The sequence below is a fragment of the Brassica oleracea genome, unplaced genomic scaffold, assembly GCF_000695525.1.
Source record: "Brassica oleracea var. oleracea cultivar TO1000 unplaced genomic scaffold, BOL UnpScaffold00898, whole genome shotgun sequence".
Lineage (NCBI taxonomy): Eukaryota > Viridiplantae > Streptophyta > Magnoliopsida > Brassicales > Brassicaceae > Brassica > Brassica oleracea.
Window position 1 is genome coordinate 31,645 of NW_013617508.1, and position 11,841 is coordinate 43,485.

The window sequence follows — 11,841 nt, forward strand, 5'->3', positions numbered from 1 at the left end:
CTCTTTTGCCTTAGTTAAGAAAGTTACTTCATTTATCGCTTTTATTATTCTACAACTGCATTAGCATTAATCATTAGTTTAGAAATCTTTTAAATCACCGGTTGCACTTAGATTAAGTGAGTACTTGCATTCTCAGTGCTTTGAAATCCCTTAAAATTGCTTCGACAATCTTTTATATTAAATCATTTGTCTTACGAACCTTGAAAACTCTTAACATCATATTGCTGCAAGCTGATGGTGCTGTGGCTTCCGGGTAAAAGAGTAGTGCTTCGTGTGTAACTGAATCTTCAATTACAACAATGACAATGTAGATACGCTTATATTTTTTGTACATAAACTCACAGGGTGATAATTTTTATTAGAGAGCTGACTTTAAGAGTTCAAGGACTGTTGCATGAAATAAAACACGAGAAGGGCATTCTCAAGCATGTGGATGATAGGAAAAACCGTTAACCGTGAGGCCTCCATCAACGCAAATTGTTTGACCAGTTATATAAGACGCCGCAGGTAGAGACAAGAAGACCACCAGTGATGCAACTTCATTTGGCTCTCCAGCACGACCAAGTGGAGTTCTACCAAACAATTCCTCCTTGAAACTGACGTCATCAAGATACTTTAAGAAACAAAATTTGAGAGGGGATTAGAGGAAATGAGGTTGGTAATTCCAAAAAAAAAAGTAAGAGTTGTCTTGTTGATTTACTGGTTGAGACAGGGGAGTCTTGATAGCATTAGGAGCAACAGCGTTGGCCCTTATGCCATCTTTTGCCCATTCACATGCCAAATTTCTTGCTAGCTGATTCAGAGCTCCTGTAAAAGATTTTTATGTGGATTCAACAAAAGAAAAACAAAGAAAAACACTTAATCTTGTTTCTAGTAGTACTTTGGTTACCTTTTGCTAGACTATAAATGGATCCACATTCAAAAGATACAACCCCAGCAACAGATGAAATGAAGACGATGCTTCCATAGCCTGAAGCCTTTAGGAGAGGATGTGAAAGCTGGCAAAAATGGAAAGCAGGTTCCAAATTTGTTGCAATATGGAAATCAAAATCGTCTGCATCATATTCTGTCGTTGGCTTTGGACGACCTCCACCCACATTGTTCACCTATGGTGAACTTAAACAAAGTTTTCTTTGAATGTAAATGCTTAGTTGTTTTTATATCAAAGGTCATTTACTTACGAAAATATCGAGCTTGCCATTGAACAGGGAGGAGATAGTTTGCATCAAAGTTTCTCTCTCGGGTCTAGAAGTTACATCACAGACTGATCCACTCACTTTAAACCCTTTCTTTTCCCATTCGCTTAAACTTTTATTAAGCAGTGTTTCAGATATGTCGCAAACATGGATTTTAGCTCCAAAACCAGCTAACTCCTCTACTATGGCATACCTAAATGTATTCCAAAAAATTAAATTACTTAAAATCTTGGCATTCATGACAATATAGAGAGAAGAAAGACGAACCCGATTCCGCTGCCTCCACCAGTTACAAGAGCAGTCGTGCCTTGAAGACTCCATCTTTTATCCATTTTTTTTTAATGTGGCTAGCAATGGTCAGAAATGGCATATATTATAGTGTAGATCAGATATGTGTGAATAAATGAGTATGTTTGGATGTGTGGTGGGAATGTTATGTGAGACAACATGCCAAAAATGTCTGTCGTCCTATGCATAAAGTACTGTTACTAGTCAAAATCTTGGACGTAAATAAACCTAGAAAGTCAGAACGGTGAACAACGTTTTGTTGGAACCAAATTTTACAAGTTTATTAGACTGACTAAAATGTTGGATTATTGTTTCAATTTTATTGGATGTTCATGTCTCCGAAGGGACCCTCTTACATTTTCACGAAAAGCTATTAAGCGTAATATGACGAAATTGTCTTTCACATAAAGGATGTATATGCTGGTTAGAGATTAGAGAAAGGATCATAAAAGAACCTTATAAATATGACAAGAGTGGCCTAAAAATAAGGTGAGCATTAATAGTTTATGGTTTTATTCTTGGTCGTTTGACCACCTTATTACTCTTCCGAGAAGTTTAATGGATCTGATTGGTAAGGGCCGTAGCTTTAAATTTTTTGCTGTAGAAAAAAATCTGTAGATTTTTTGCTGTGGCTTTAGATTTTATTGATGTAGAATTTTATGGAAATCACTAAAGAATTGCTTTGGATATTTGGCTCTCCAGAGCACTTGTACAGCTGTAGGTTATTTCAAGAGCTGTGGTTTTAAAAAAAAATTAAAGATTGATTGCTCTGAATTTGGTGCTTTAGAAATATTTCAAAGTACTTCTCTACTCTATTTAGAATGATGTGCGTTCGTGGTTTTAGAAAGAATAGTATGTATTGTTTGTTAAATAAATGCTAAGCAAATATATCTCATGACTTAGTGCTGAATACACATATTGCTAACAAAACTTGAGATTTTAATTTTCGTTTATACATCTATGGAACGTTATTGTGATTACTGTTGGAATAAACTTGAATGAAAAGAAAATTTGAAATACAAGTCAAAGTCAAAGACCTAATCGTACCGAAATATGAAAATTAGGTTATGTTATTTAATAGGATTAAGAGTTATTAACCTCTATATATATATAAGAAAATGTCAAGATGTGACATAATTTACTAAAATTTAGAGATTGAGAGTTTTAGTTTTTGAGTTATTTTTCTAAAGCAATAAGACAAGTGTTCTTTAAATCTTTATCTTTGAATTCTATAATTACATCTACATATACAATTTGCATGAAACTTAATTCTCTTAATATGTACTTTATAAATTTTATGCATCCAACTCCGCAAATTTCAAATAAGAGAATTGAATGGTCAAGTCTTCTTTTTCTTCGTTTCCAAAGAAAAATTATTCATCTTCATTTTCTATACGAATACTAATATTTGAAGTTCATTGTTTAACAGTTTCAAGATATCTTCATCCATTTCTTGTATAGGATAGTGGCCATTACCAAAACCAACGCCTTTTCTAGGCGACAGACAATGTGACGTTGTAATCATATTTAAGTTGTGTATATAAAAAATAATGTCATTGTTGCAATTATTTAGATTAGAAAGGAATTTTGGAGGAAAGACCAAATGAAATTTTCAAGGATATTAACAAAAAGATTGTTTAGCCAATTTATAAAAAGTCAAATGCTCACCTGAGGTTTGTGTAGCGTCTTGATATAAACAAAAAAGGTTTGAATATGAAATAGTCGAGCTTTCTTGACGCTATAAATAGATATAGCAACTGACACAAGTAACTTCAAACTCTAAAACAACATACAATGACCATTACCTCCAAATCCATAGCTCTAACAATAATCTTCCTATTACTTTCTGTTTCGTGCGCCTCAAGTCAACAGGAAACCAAGTTTCTTAACCATGGCTTTCTTGGTGCGAACCTCCTCAAGTTCGGCTCCTCCATTGTCCACCCTAGTGGCCTCTTGGAGCTGACAAACACTTCGATGAGGAAAATTGGTCAAGCTTTCCATGGATTTCCCATACCCTTCTCGAAACCTAACTCTTCGAATTCGATTTCTTTCTCCACAAGTTTCGTCTTCGCCATCACTCCAGGACCCGGTGCACCAGGCCACGGCCTCGCTTTCGTCATTTCGCCCTCCATGGACTTTAGCGGAGCCCTTCCTAGCAATTATCTAGGCCTCTTCAATACCTCCAACAATGGAAACTCCTTAAACCGCATCCTGGCAGTTGAGTTCGACACCGTGCAGGCCGTTGAGCTGAGCGATATTGATGATAATCATGTTGGTATCGACCTAAACGGAGTGGTCTCCGTTGAGTCTGCATCAGCTGCATATTTTGATCACCGAGACGCTAAGAACATAAGCCTAAGGCTGGCAAGTGGAGACCCAATTAGAGTCTGGATCGAATACAACGCGACAGAGATGATGCTCATTGTCACGTTGGCTCCTCTAGAACGTCCAAAGCCGAACGTGCCTCTTCTCTCAAGAAAAATGAACCTTTCAGGGGTTTTATCAGAAGAACACTATATTGGATTCGCTGCAGCCACCGGAACGGTCACGAGCACACATCTGGTGCTAGGCTGGAGCTTCAGCATAGAAGGGAAAGCCACAGAGATTGACCTAAGAAAGCTTCCTTCTATTCCAAAACCGCCGTCTCCACCGTCTCCATCCTCAACTCCTCCAGTTTCAGTCAAGAAGGATTTGAACAACACTAAGCTCATCATAATCTTCGCTGCATCGGCAACAGGTGTAATAATCATGATCCTGGCTCTCTTAGGGTTTTGGCTTTTCCGAAGAAAGCAATTATTCTTCACAGGAGGCGCAAGAAAATTCTCTCACCAGATGATATCAAGCGCAACGGGAGGTTTCGACAACTCTAGACTTCTCGGAGAAAGAAACACAGGAAGTTTCTACAAAGGGAACCTTACTCCTACAGAGATTATAGCAGTGAAGAAGATTGCTTGCACCACAAGGCAACAGAAGACAACCCTAATAGCCGAGATAGCTTCTATCTCAAGGCTAAGACAAAGAAACCTAGTTAACCTACTTGGTTACTGCAGCAAAGGTAACGAGATCTATCTCGTTTACGAGTACGTCCCCAACGGTAGCCTAGACCGGTTCTTGTTCAGCAATGACCGACCGGTTCTCACATGGTCAGACCGGTTCTGTATCATAAAGGGGCTTGCGGCAGGACTTCAATACCTTCACGGCGAGGGTCAAAAACCTTTGATTCACGGAAACGTGAAAGCCAGCAACGTACTCTTAGACGAAGAGCTACACGCTCGACTAGGAGACTACGGACAAGGAATCAGGCACAGCAGCGCCTCGGGATACGTGGCGCCAGAGCTAGTCGAGACAGTAAAGGCTACCCGCGACACAGATGTGTTTGGTTTTGGGGTGTTGATAATGGAGATTGTTTGTGGAAGGAAGGCCATAGAGCCGACAAAACCACCTGAAGAGATCAGTTTAGTGAACTGGGTGCTTCAAGGGTTCAAGAAAGGCGATCTTTTACAGAGATGCGACATGAGAATGAATAGAGACGAGTTGGTGGCTAGAGAAGTGTTACTGGTTATGAAAACCGGACTTCTTTGCGCTAACCGGTCTCAGGAAGCTAGGCCAATGATGAAGCAAGTAGTTCGGTATCTTGATGGTACAGAACGTCTCCCTCATGACGACTACCTCTTCTACGGAGTCTAAAAGAGGTTGTTGTATTTTGAAGCATTTTCGTTTTGTGGTTGTGTTAATTATAGATTGGACCAAAAGAAGCATTAAGCATGATGCATGTGAATAAACCTAGAATGGTATACTCCATTTGTAATTTGAAAATAATAATAATAAGAAAGATAATACATTACTTCGTCTTGAATAATGGATACAGTAAGTCGTTTTCGTTTATATAAAGCTACTGAGCATTTATGTAATTACATATGAAATTTCTAGGGAAGCTTCTTTTAGCTTATATGTTTTTGTGTCAAACTCCGCGAGTTATCAGTAGGATCGAAACTTCTTTTGGTATTCAGATTGAATTTCGTACGTTTAAGTTACTTACGAGGTAGTGTGTGTGGCTAACCCCAAGTCTCTCGAAACTTTGTGAAACCAAATGTATTTTAAAGAGCCTTTAAGGGCATAACATACCAAGTAACTGGAGGACAACAAAATATCTTAAGGAGATGGATCTTACGCTACACATAAACCACAGAGACTCCTCACACTAAATCAACAGAGCACCGCTTCAGTTTGTATTGAGTATTGGATTTAACAGAGTAAACTTTGTTACAAGATATTGCATTTTGGTAAAGAAACATAGAAATTACCATTGTTCAGAAAAAGATATATATGATATTTAAAACAAACAAACAAAGCCATGACTTGCCGATTCTCACATGGTTAGATCGGTTTTGTATCATAAAGGGAATTGACATCAACAGACTCTTAGACGAAGAGCTAAAGTCCCGACTATGAGACTATGGACAACGAAGCAGACACAGCTCAGGACAAGAAAAGAGATTGTGTACTTCACCTTAACCCGAGACAAGGCATAAATGACAGAATCCGCCATATAAGCCACTTTCTTAACCAAGTCATGTAGGTTGACACTATACTCATCTAGAAACAAAATCCCAAACGATAAGCTATAAACTGGGTTAGCCCACGTCCATTAGTCTATATCCATTTATCCATTTATTGTTGGTGGACAAAGAATGACGATATCCATTAGGAACCATGTCCATTAAGGACCAGACTCACTAACACTCATGTTTACATGGGCTGCCATGGAATACATAATAGACCATATAAGAAAAAATTATATTTTTAATCTTATAGCCTACAAATTTTACAGTTTTGGCAGAACACTCGATTTTGCGGTTTTGACGGACAAACTCGATTTTCCAATCTTGCAAGGAAAACTCGATTTTCCGGTTTTGGCGGGAAAACTCGATTTTACGGTTTTGACAGAAAAATCGATTTTACGGTTTTGGCGGGAAAACTCGATTTTTCGGGTTTGGCGAGAAAACTCGATTTTTCGGTTTTGGTAGAACACAATTTTCCGGTTTTGGCGGGAAAACTCGATTTTGCAGTTTATTTTGCGAAACTCGATTTTTCGGTTTTGGTAGAACACAATTTTCCGGTTTTGGCGGGAAAACTCGATTTTTCGGGTTTGGCGAGAAAACTCGATTTTTCGGTTTTGGTAGAACACAATTTTCCGGTTTTGGCGGGAAAACTCGATTTTTCGGGTTTGGCGAGAAAACTCGATTTTTCGGTTTTGGTAGAACACAATTTTCCGGTTTTGGCGGGAAAACTCGATTTTGCAGTTTATTTTGCGGTTTTGGCAGGAAAACTCGATTTTACAGTTTTGACGGGAAAACTCGATTTTGCGGTTTCGGCGGGAAAACTCGATTTTTTGGGTTTGGCAAGAAAACTTGATTTTTCGGTTTTGGTAGAACACGATTTTCCGGTTTTGGCAGGAAAACTCGATTTTATAGTTTCGGCGGAAAAACTCGATTTTGCGGTTTCGACGGGAAAACTCGATTTTGCGTTTTCGGCGGGAAAACTCGATTTTGCGGTTTCGGCGGGAAAACTCGATTTTGCGGTTTCAGCGGGAAAACTCGATTTTCCGGTTTCAGCGGGAAAACTCGATTTTCCGGTTTTGGCGGGAAAACTCGATTTTACGGTTTTGGCGGGAAAACTCGATTTTTCGGTTTCGGCGGGAAAACTCGTTTTTCGGTTTTGGCGGGAAAACTCAATTTTGCGGTTTTGGCGGGTAAACTCAATTTCTTCGATGGAACTCAGTTTCAATCACCAAAATCGCCAAAGGAGTCACATAAACTCTTTTTCACTATGAAATGAAATTTTCCAATTTTCCTCCTAATTTTGGAAACCCTAGAATTTTTTTTTAATTGGGCCGCCCATGTCCGTATTAACCAAATCCACAAACACCCATAGATTAATCGGTTTCCCAGTTTTGACCATTTAAAGCCCATCTGAAAATATGGGTATAACTAATGGAAGCCCAAATATATTTGGACATGGACACCCATTGGACATCCCACCCATTTTACAGCTCTATCAAAGGACAACGGCATGTTTCAGTATAAAATGGTATTTGACAGTTTATTTATTCAATATACAAAGAGCAACCGCATCGCATGAAGATGCGTTAAATGCAAAGGAGACACCACAATAGTACTGCAGAAAGTAAATTGAGAGACAAAGCACTACAAGCAAACACTTATGTTTTATTAGAATCTGTTTTAAACAATCTATTACATGATCTGCTTAATTCAGCTTTTTCACGTCTAGTGTTAACACCCTAACACACGCTACTGAAAGATTCCTAAGCTACAATGCTTATGTCTCTCTCTTCCGTCAAGTACTTTAGCAACTGCATCAGCACGACCAAGACCACACTCAAGAGTTTTTCTCTCTTTATAAAATCAGCCTCTGTGTCCATGTCTTTCCCGACGACCCTTAGAGCTATCTTATCATTAACTTCACGTTCTTCAATGCATTTTCTCCAAGGCATAATGAATATGGACATTTTTCATAACAATAAGTGCAACTTTCCTTTTTTTGGAATTGCACTTATTCCACTTCTTTTAAGTCATAAACTTGCTTTCCAAGTTTATTCCTATTGTCTTTTCTCCAAGATACCCTCTTTCTCTCCAAGTCTCCACGACTCCAGCTCATCATCTTGACTTCACATGGTCTTCACCACTCAACATGTCGTCTGCGTCAGCAACTACGCCAGCGACTACTTCAGGGCAGACATCTTGCATCTTCAATCTCCCCTTTTTATCTTTGTGTGCCGATCAAGCACAACATTCTTCTGGTTCAATAACCATGTTCCTCACCCAAGACTGTGATGATGAAAGTGATTATGTAGAGGAAGAAAATAGAAAAAGAAGCAGAGAAATTGATGATCTTCTTTGGTTGTTCGCAACTTGTGAACTCTTGAAGAAAAAATTAGAGAAAATTATGAACTCATGAATTGTTCAGAATTCATTATCTTCTTTGAATTTGTTTAATTCATTTGGAAAATGTAAAAAAAAAATAGAGGACGAAGATGAAGAAAGAAAACTTGTATGTTAAACAATACAAGTTTTTCATTACACAAGCTTCCTATGTTACCAATACAAACTTTTTAGCTGGATTCCTTTTTGTTGGGTGTCGAATGTGTCAGATAGAGAGTGGAGAAGGTTTCACTGTAGGAGAATACAGTTCATTCTCTCTGAACGAGGAAAATTTCGAAATCTAATTCAAAATCTTTTCTAAATCCTATTTTACTTGGCAATATATCTAAAGATGTTATGAAAAGAACTGGAATTTTATTATATCGAGGGAATTTAAATAAAGTGAAAATTTATACCCGTAGAATTTATAACACTGATAGAAAGAGTTTATTATAGAGAGAAGAGAAGGTTGAGGTGTGTTTTACAATGAACGAAACCGTTCGTATATATAGAAAGAAATTTACTGTGCAAATAGTGCAGTGGGCCCCACATCTTTATATTTTCAACAATTGCGGTGGCTGTGTTATTTGACTTTCATATCACTCTCCCTTGGGGGCCGGTGACACTATCCGCTCCCGCTTAACGTCTTTGTTGCCTCGTTAAAAACATTTCCAGGAAAACCGAATGGGAAAAACCATAGTAAGGTAAAAAGAGTACAACTACGTAAGCTCCCCCTCGAATGAACAGTCATAGATCCTTCTGATGGCGCATTCCAATGTTATGGATGTGTTTTCTGAATACCGAGGTAGGGAGTGATTTTGTGAAGAGGTCGGCTGCATTGTCGCATGATCGAACATATCTTACTTCAATCTCTTTATTCTTCTCGAGCTCTTGAGTGTATGAGAAGAACTTCGGAGGTATATGTTTGGTTCTATCGCTTTTGATATATCCTTCCTTCGTTTGAGCAACACATGCCGCGTTATCTTCATATAGAATAGTTGGCTTCTGTTATTTTGGGAGTATCATGCTTTTCACATTCCTTACGTTTTCTAGGAAGTTTATCCTTTGAACCAATAGGTCTACCGCGCTTTAAACGTGTTCCTGATTCACGTGTATCAACTGCCGTTCCACCATTTTGTGGTATTTCAATACGAGCAGGAGTATTTGCAGCGGGTATATGTGATTTAGTTACCATTTTGGTATCAGCAAATGCATCAGGTAGCTGATTTGTTATATTTTGTAAATGCATGATACGTCGAACTTCTAGTTCTGACTGTTTCGTAGGAGGATCAAGGTGTAATAACGATGGTACACTCCATTTGATCTCTTTTCCTACTTGTTTATTGTCTCCCCCTAGAGTTGGGAATTCTTTCTCATTAAAATGACAATCGGCAAATCGTGCCGTAAACACATCACCAGTTTGTGGTTCTAGGTATCTTATTATTGATGGAGAATCATAGCCAATATATATTCCCAACCGTCTTTGCGGTCCCATCTTTGTACGTTGTGGTGGTGCTATTGGAATATAAACCGCACAACCAAAGATTTTTAGATGAGAGATATTTGGTTCTTTTCCAAATGCTAACTGTAATGGGGAATATCTATGGTATGCACTTGGTCTTATCCGAATTAGTGCTTCTGCATGCAAAATAGCATGTCCCCATACAGAGGTTGGGAGTTTTGATCTCATGATCAATGGCCTTGCAATTAGTTGCAGCCGTTTAATTAATGATTCTGCCAAACCATTTTGTGTATGAACATGAGCAACAGAATGCTCTACTTCAATCCCTGATACCATACAATAATCATTAAAAGCTTGGGATGTGAATTCACCAGCGTTATCTAATCTAACTCTTTTAATTGTATAATCTGAGAACTGTGCTCTTAATTTGATTATCTGAGTTAGAAATCTCGCAAATGCCATATTTCGAGATGATAACAAACAAACATGTGACCATCTACTCGATGCATCGATTAATACCATAAAGTAGTAGAATGGTCCACACGGTGGATGTATTGGTCCACAAATATCACCTTGGATTCTTTCCAAAAACTTTGGTGATTCTTTGTCAACTTTGGTTGGTGATGGTCTTATGATTAATTTCCCAAGAGCACACGCATCACATGTCATTTTATTACTTTGGTATATATCTTGGGTTTTTATTGAATGACCATGTGAGCTTTCAATGATTTTTCGCATCATTGTAGTGCCTGGATGACCAAGGCGATCATGCCATAATGTAACATCTTCTGGATTTCTTTTTATCACAAGATGTGATTCTATAGCATCAATATAAGTGTGATGCAATCCAGAAGGAAGTTCTGGAAATTTTTCCAGTACAAGGCCTTTGCCTGATTTTTCAGAAGTTATATACAAATACTTCTTTCCATTCTCAGTTGCAGACTGAGTGTTATACCCTTGACGGTATATATCTTTGAAACTCAACAAATTTCTCTTAGAATTTGGAGAATATAAGGCATTATTTATGGAAAACTTTGTTCCATTAGGCAACATAAAGTTCGCCTTGCCAATTCCTTCGATCAGGTCTGTAGGACCTGATATTGTGTTTATAGTCATTTTTACTGACTTTAAAGTAGAGAAATATCTCTTATCCTTTAGTATAGTGTGCGTTGTGCCACTATCTGGTATGCAAACTTCTCTACCAATTTGTTTAGTTGTTGTTCCATTTGCTTTCTTATCCATTTCTGTAACACACAGTTAATATTAATAAAGAAAATAAACTTTCATCAGTAAACATATTATTCATCAATAACAAGTACACAATATTATTTTGAAAGTGAAATACATAATATTTTATGGCATCACTAGGCATTATTAAGCTTGATAAGTACAAGCACTTCAATTATTTTGATGAGTGGCCTCGTCGAAATCTCCCATAAAGTCAGAGGATTCGAGGTATGTCGATGTTGTACCCACAAGGTGTTCATTGAGATTTACTTCCTTTGCCTTGCCTTTAATAGATTCTTGGTACAATTGGCATAGATGCCGAGGAGTTCGACATACTTGAGACCAGTGTCCCTTCGATCCACATCTGTAACAAACGTTCTCAATTTTATGAGTAGGGTTTTCTTGGGTTTTTTTCCCTTTTACCCGATCAGATCGATTCCATGTGTTGAATCCCCTTCCTCTTGGGTTGTTACTCCTTTCATGGTTGCGGTTAAATCGATAACCACGACCACGACCAAAACCACGATTGTGACCACGGCCACGACCACGCCCACGATAGGAATAATTCCCTTTTTCCGGATTTTTTATATCCGTTGCATTTACTTCAGGGAATGCTTTGGTTCCCGTGGGTCGGGAATTGTGGTTTTTAATGAGGAGTTCATTATTTCTCTCCGCTATCTTAAGCGCCACAACGAGTTCAGAGAACCTCGTATACCCACAATTTCTA

General features: G+C 38.1%; 2 protein-coding genes across 3 annotated transcripts; one reads left to right on the forward strand and one right to left on the reverse strand.

Annotated features, from left to right (window-relative positions):
• Positions 1 to 268: 268 nt before the first annotated feature.
• LOC106320374 (tropinone reductase homolog At2g29310-like) lies at positions 269 to 1,574 on the reverse strand. 2 transcript variants are annotated; one of them, XM_013758731.1, is made up of 5 exons: positions 1,464 to 1,574; positions 1,182 to 1,389; positions 890 to 998; positions 701 to 807; positions 269 to 613 (listed from the first exon to the last, which is right to left on the reverse strand). In XM_013758731.1, exons 1-5 carry the CDS (start codon positions 1,526 to 1,528, stop codon positions 422 to 424), a joined length of 681 nt encoding a protein of 226 aa, XP_013614185.1. In that variant the 5' UTR covers positions 1,529 to 1,574; the 3' UTR covers positions 269 to 421. The 2 variants fall into 2 exon arrangements, with proteins under 2 accessions (XP_013614185.1, XP_013614184.1); XM_013758730.1 differs by having other exon boundaries at positions 890 to 1,106.
• Positions 1,575 to 3,278: 1,704 nt separating this feature from the next.
• Positions 3,279 to 5,171, forward strand: LOC106320373 (probable inactive L-type lectin-domain containing receptor kinase III.1). Its single transcript, XM_013758729.1, has one exon. The coding sequence runs from the start codon at positions 3,279 to 3,281 to the stop codon at positions 5,169 to 5,171; it is 1,893 nt and encodes a 630-aa protein (XP_013614183.1).
• Positions 5,172 to 11,841: the final 6,670 nt, after the last annotated feature.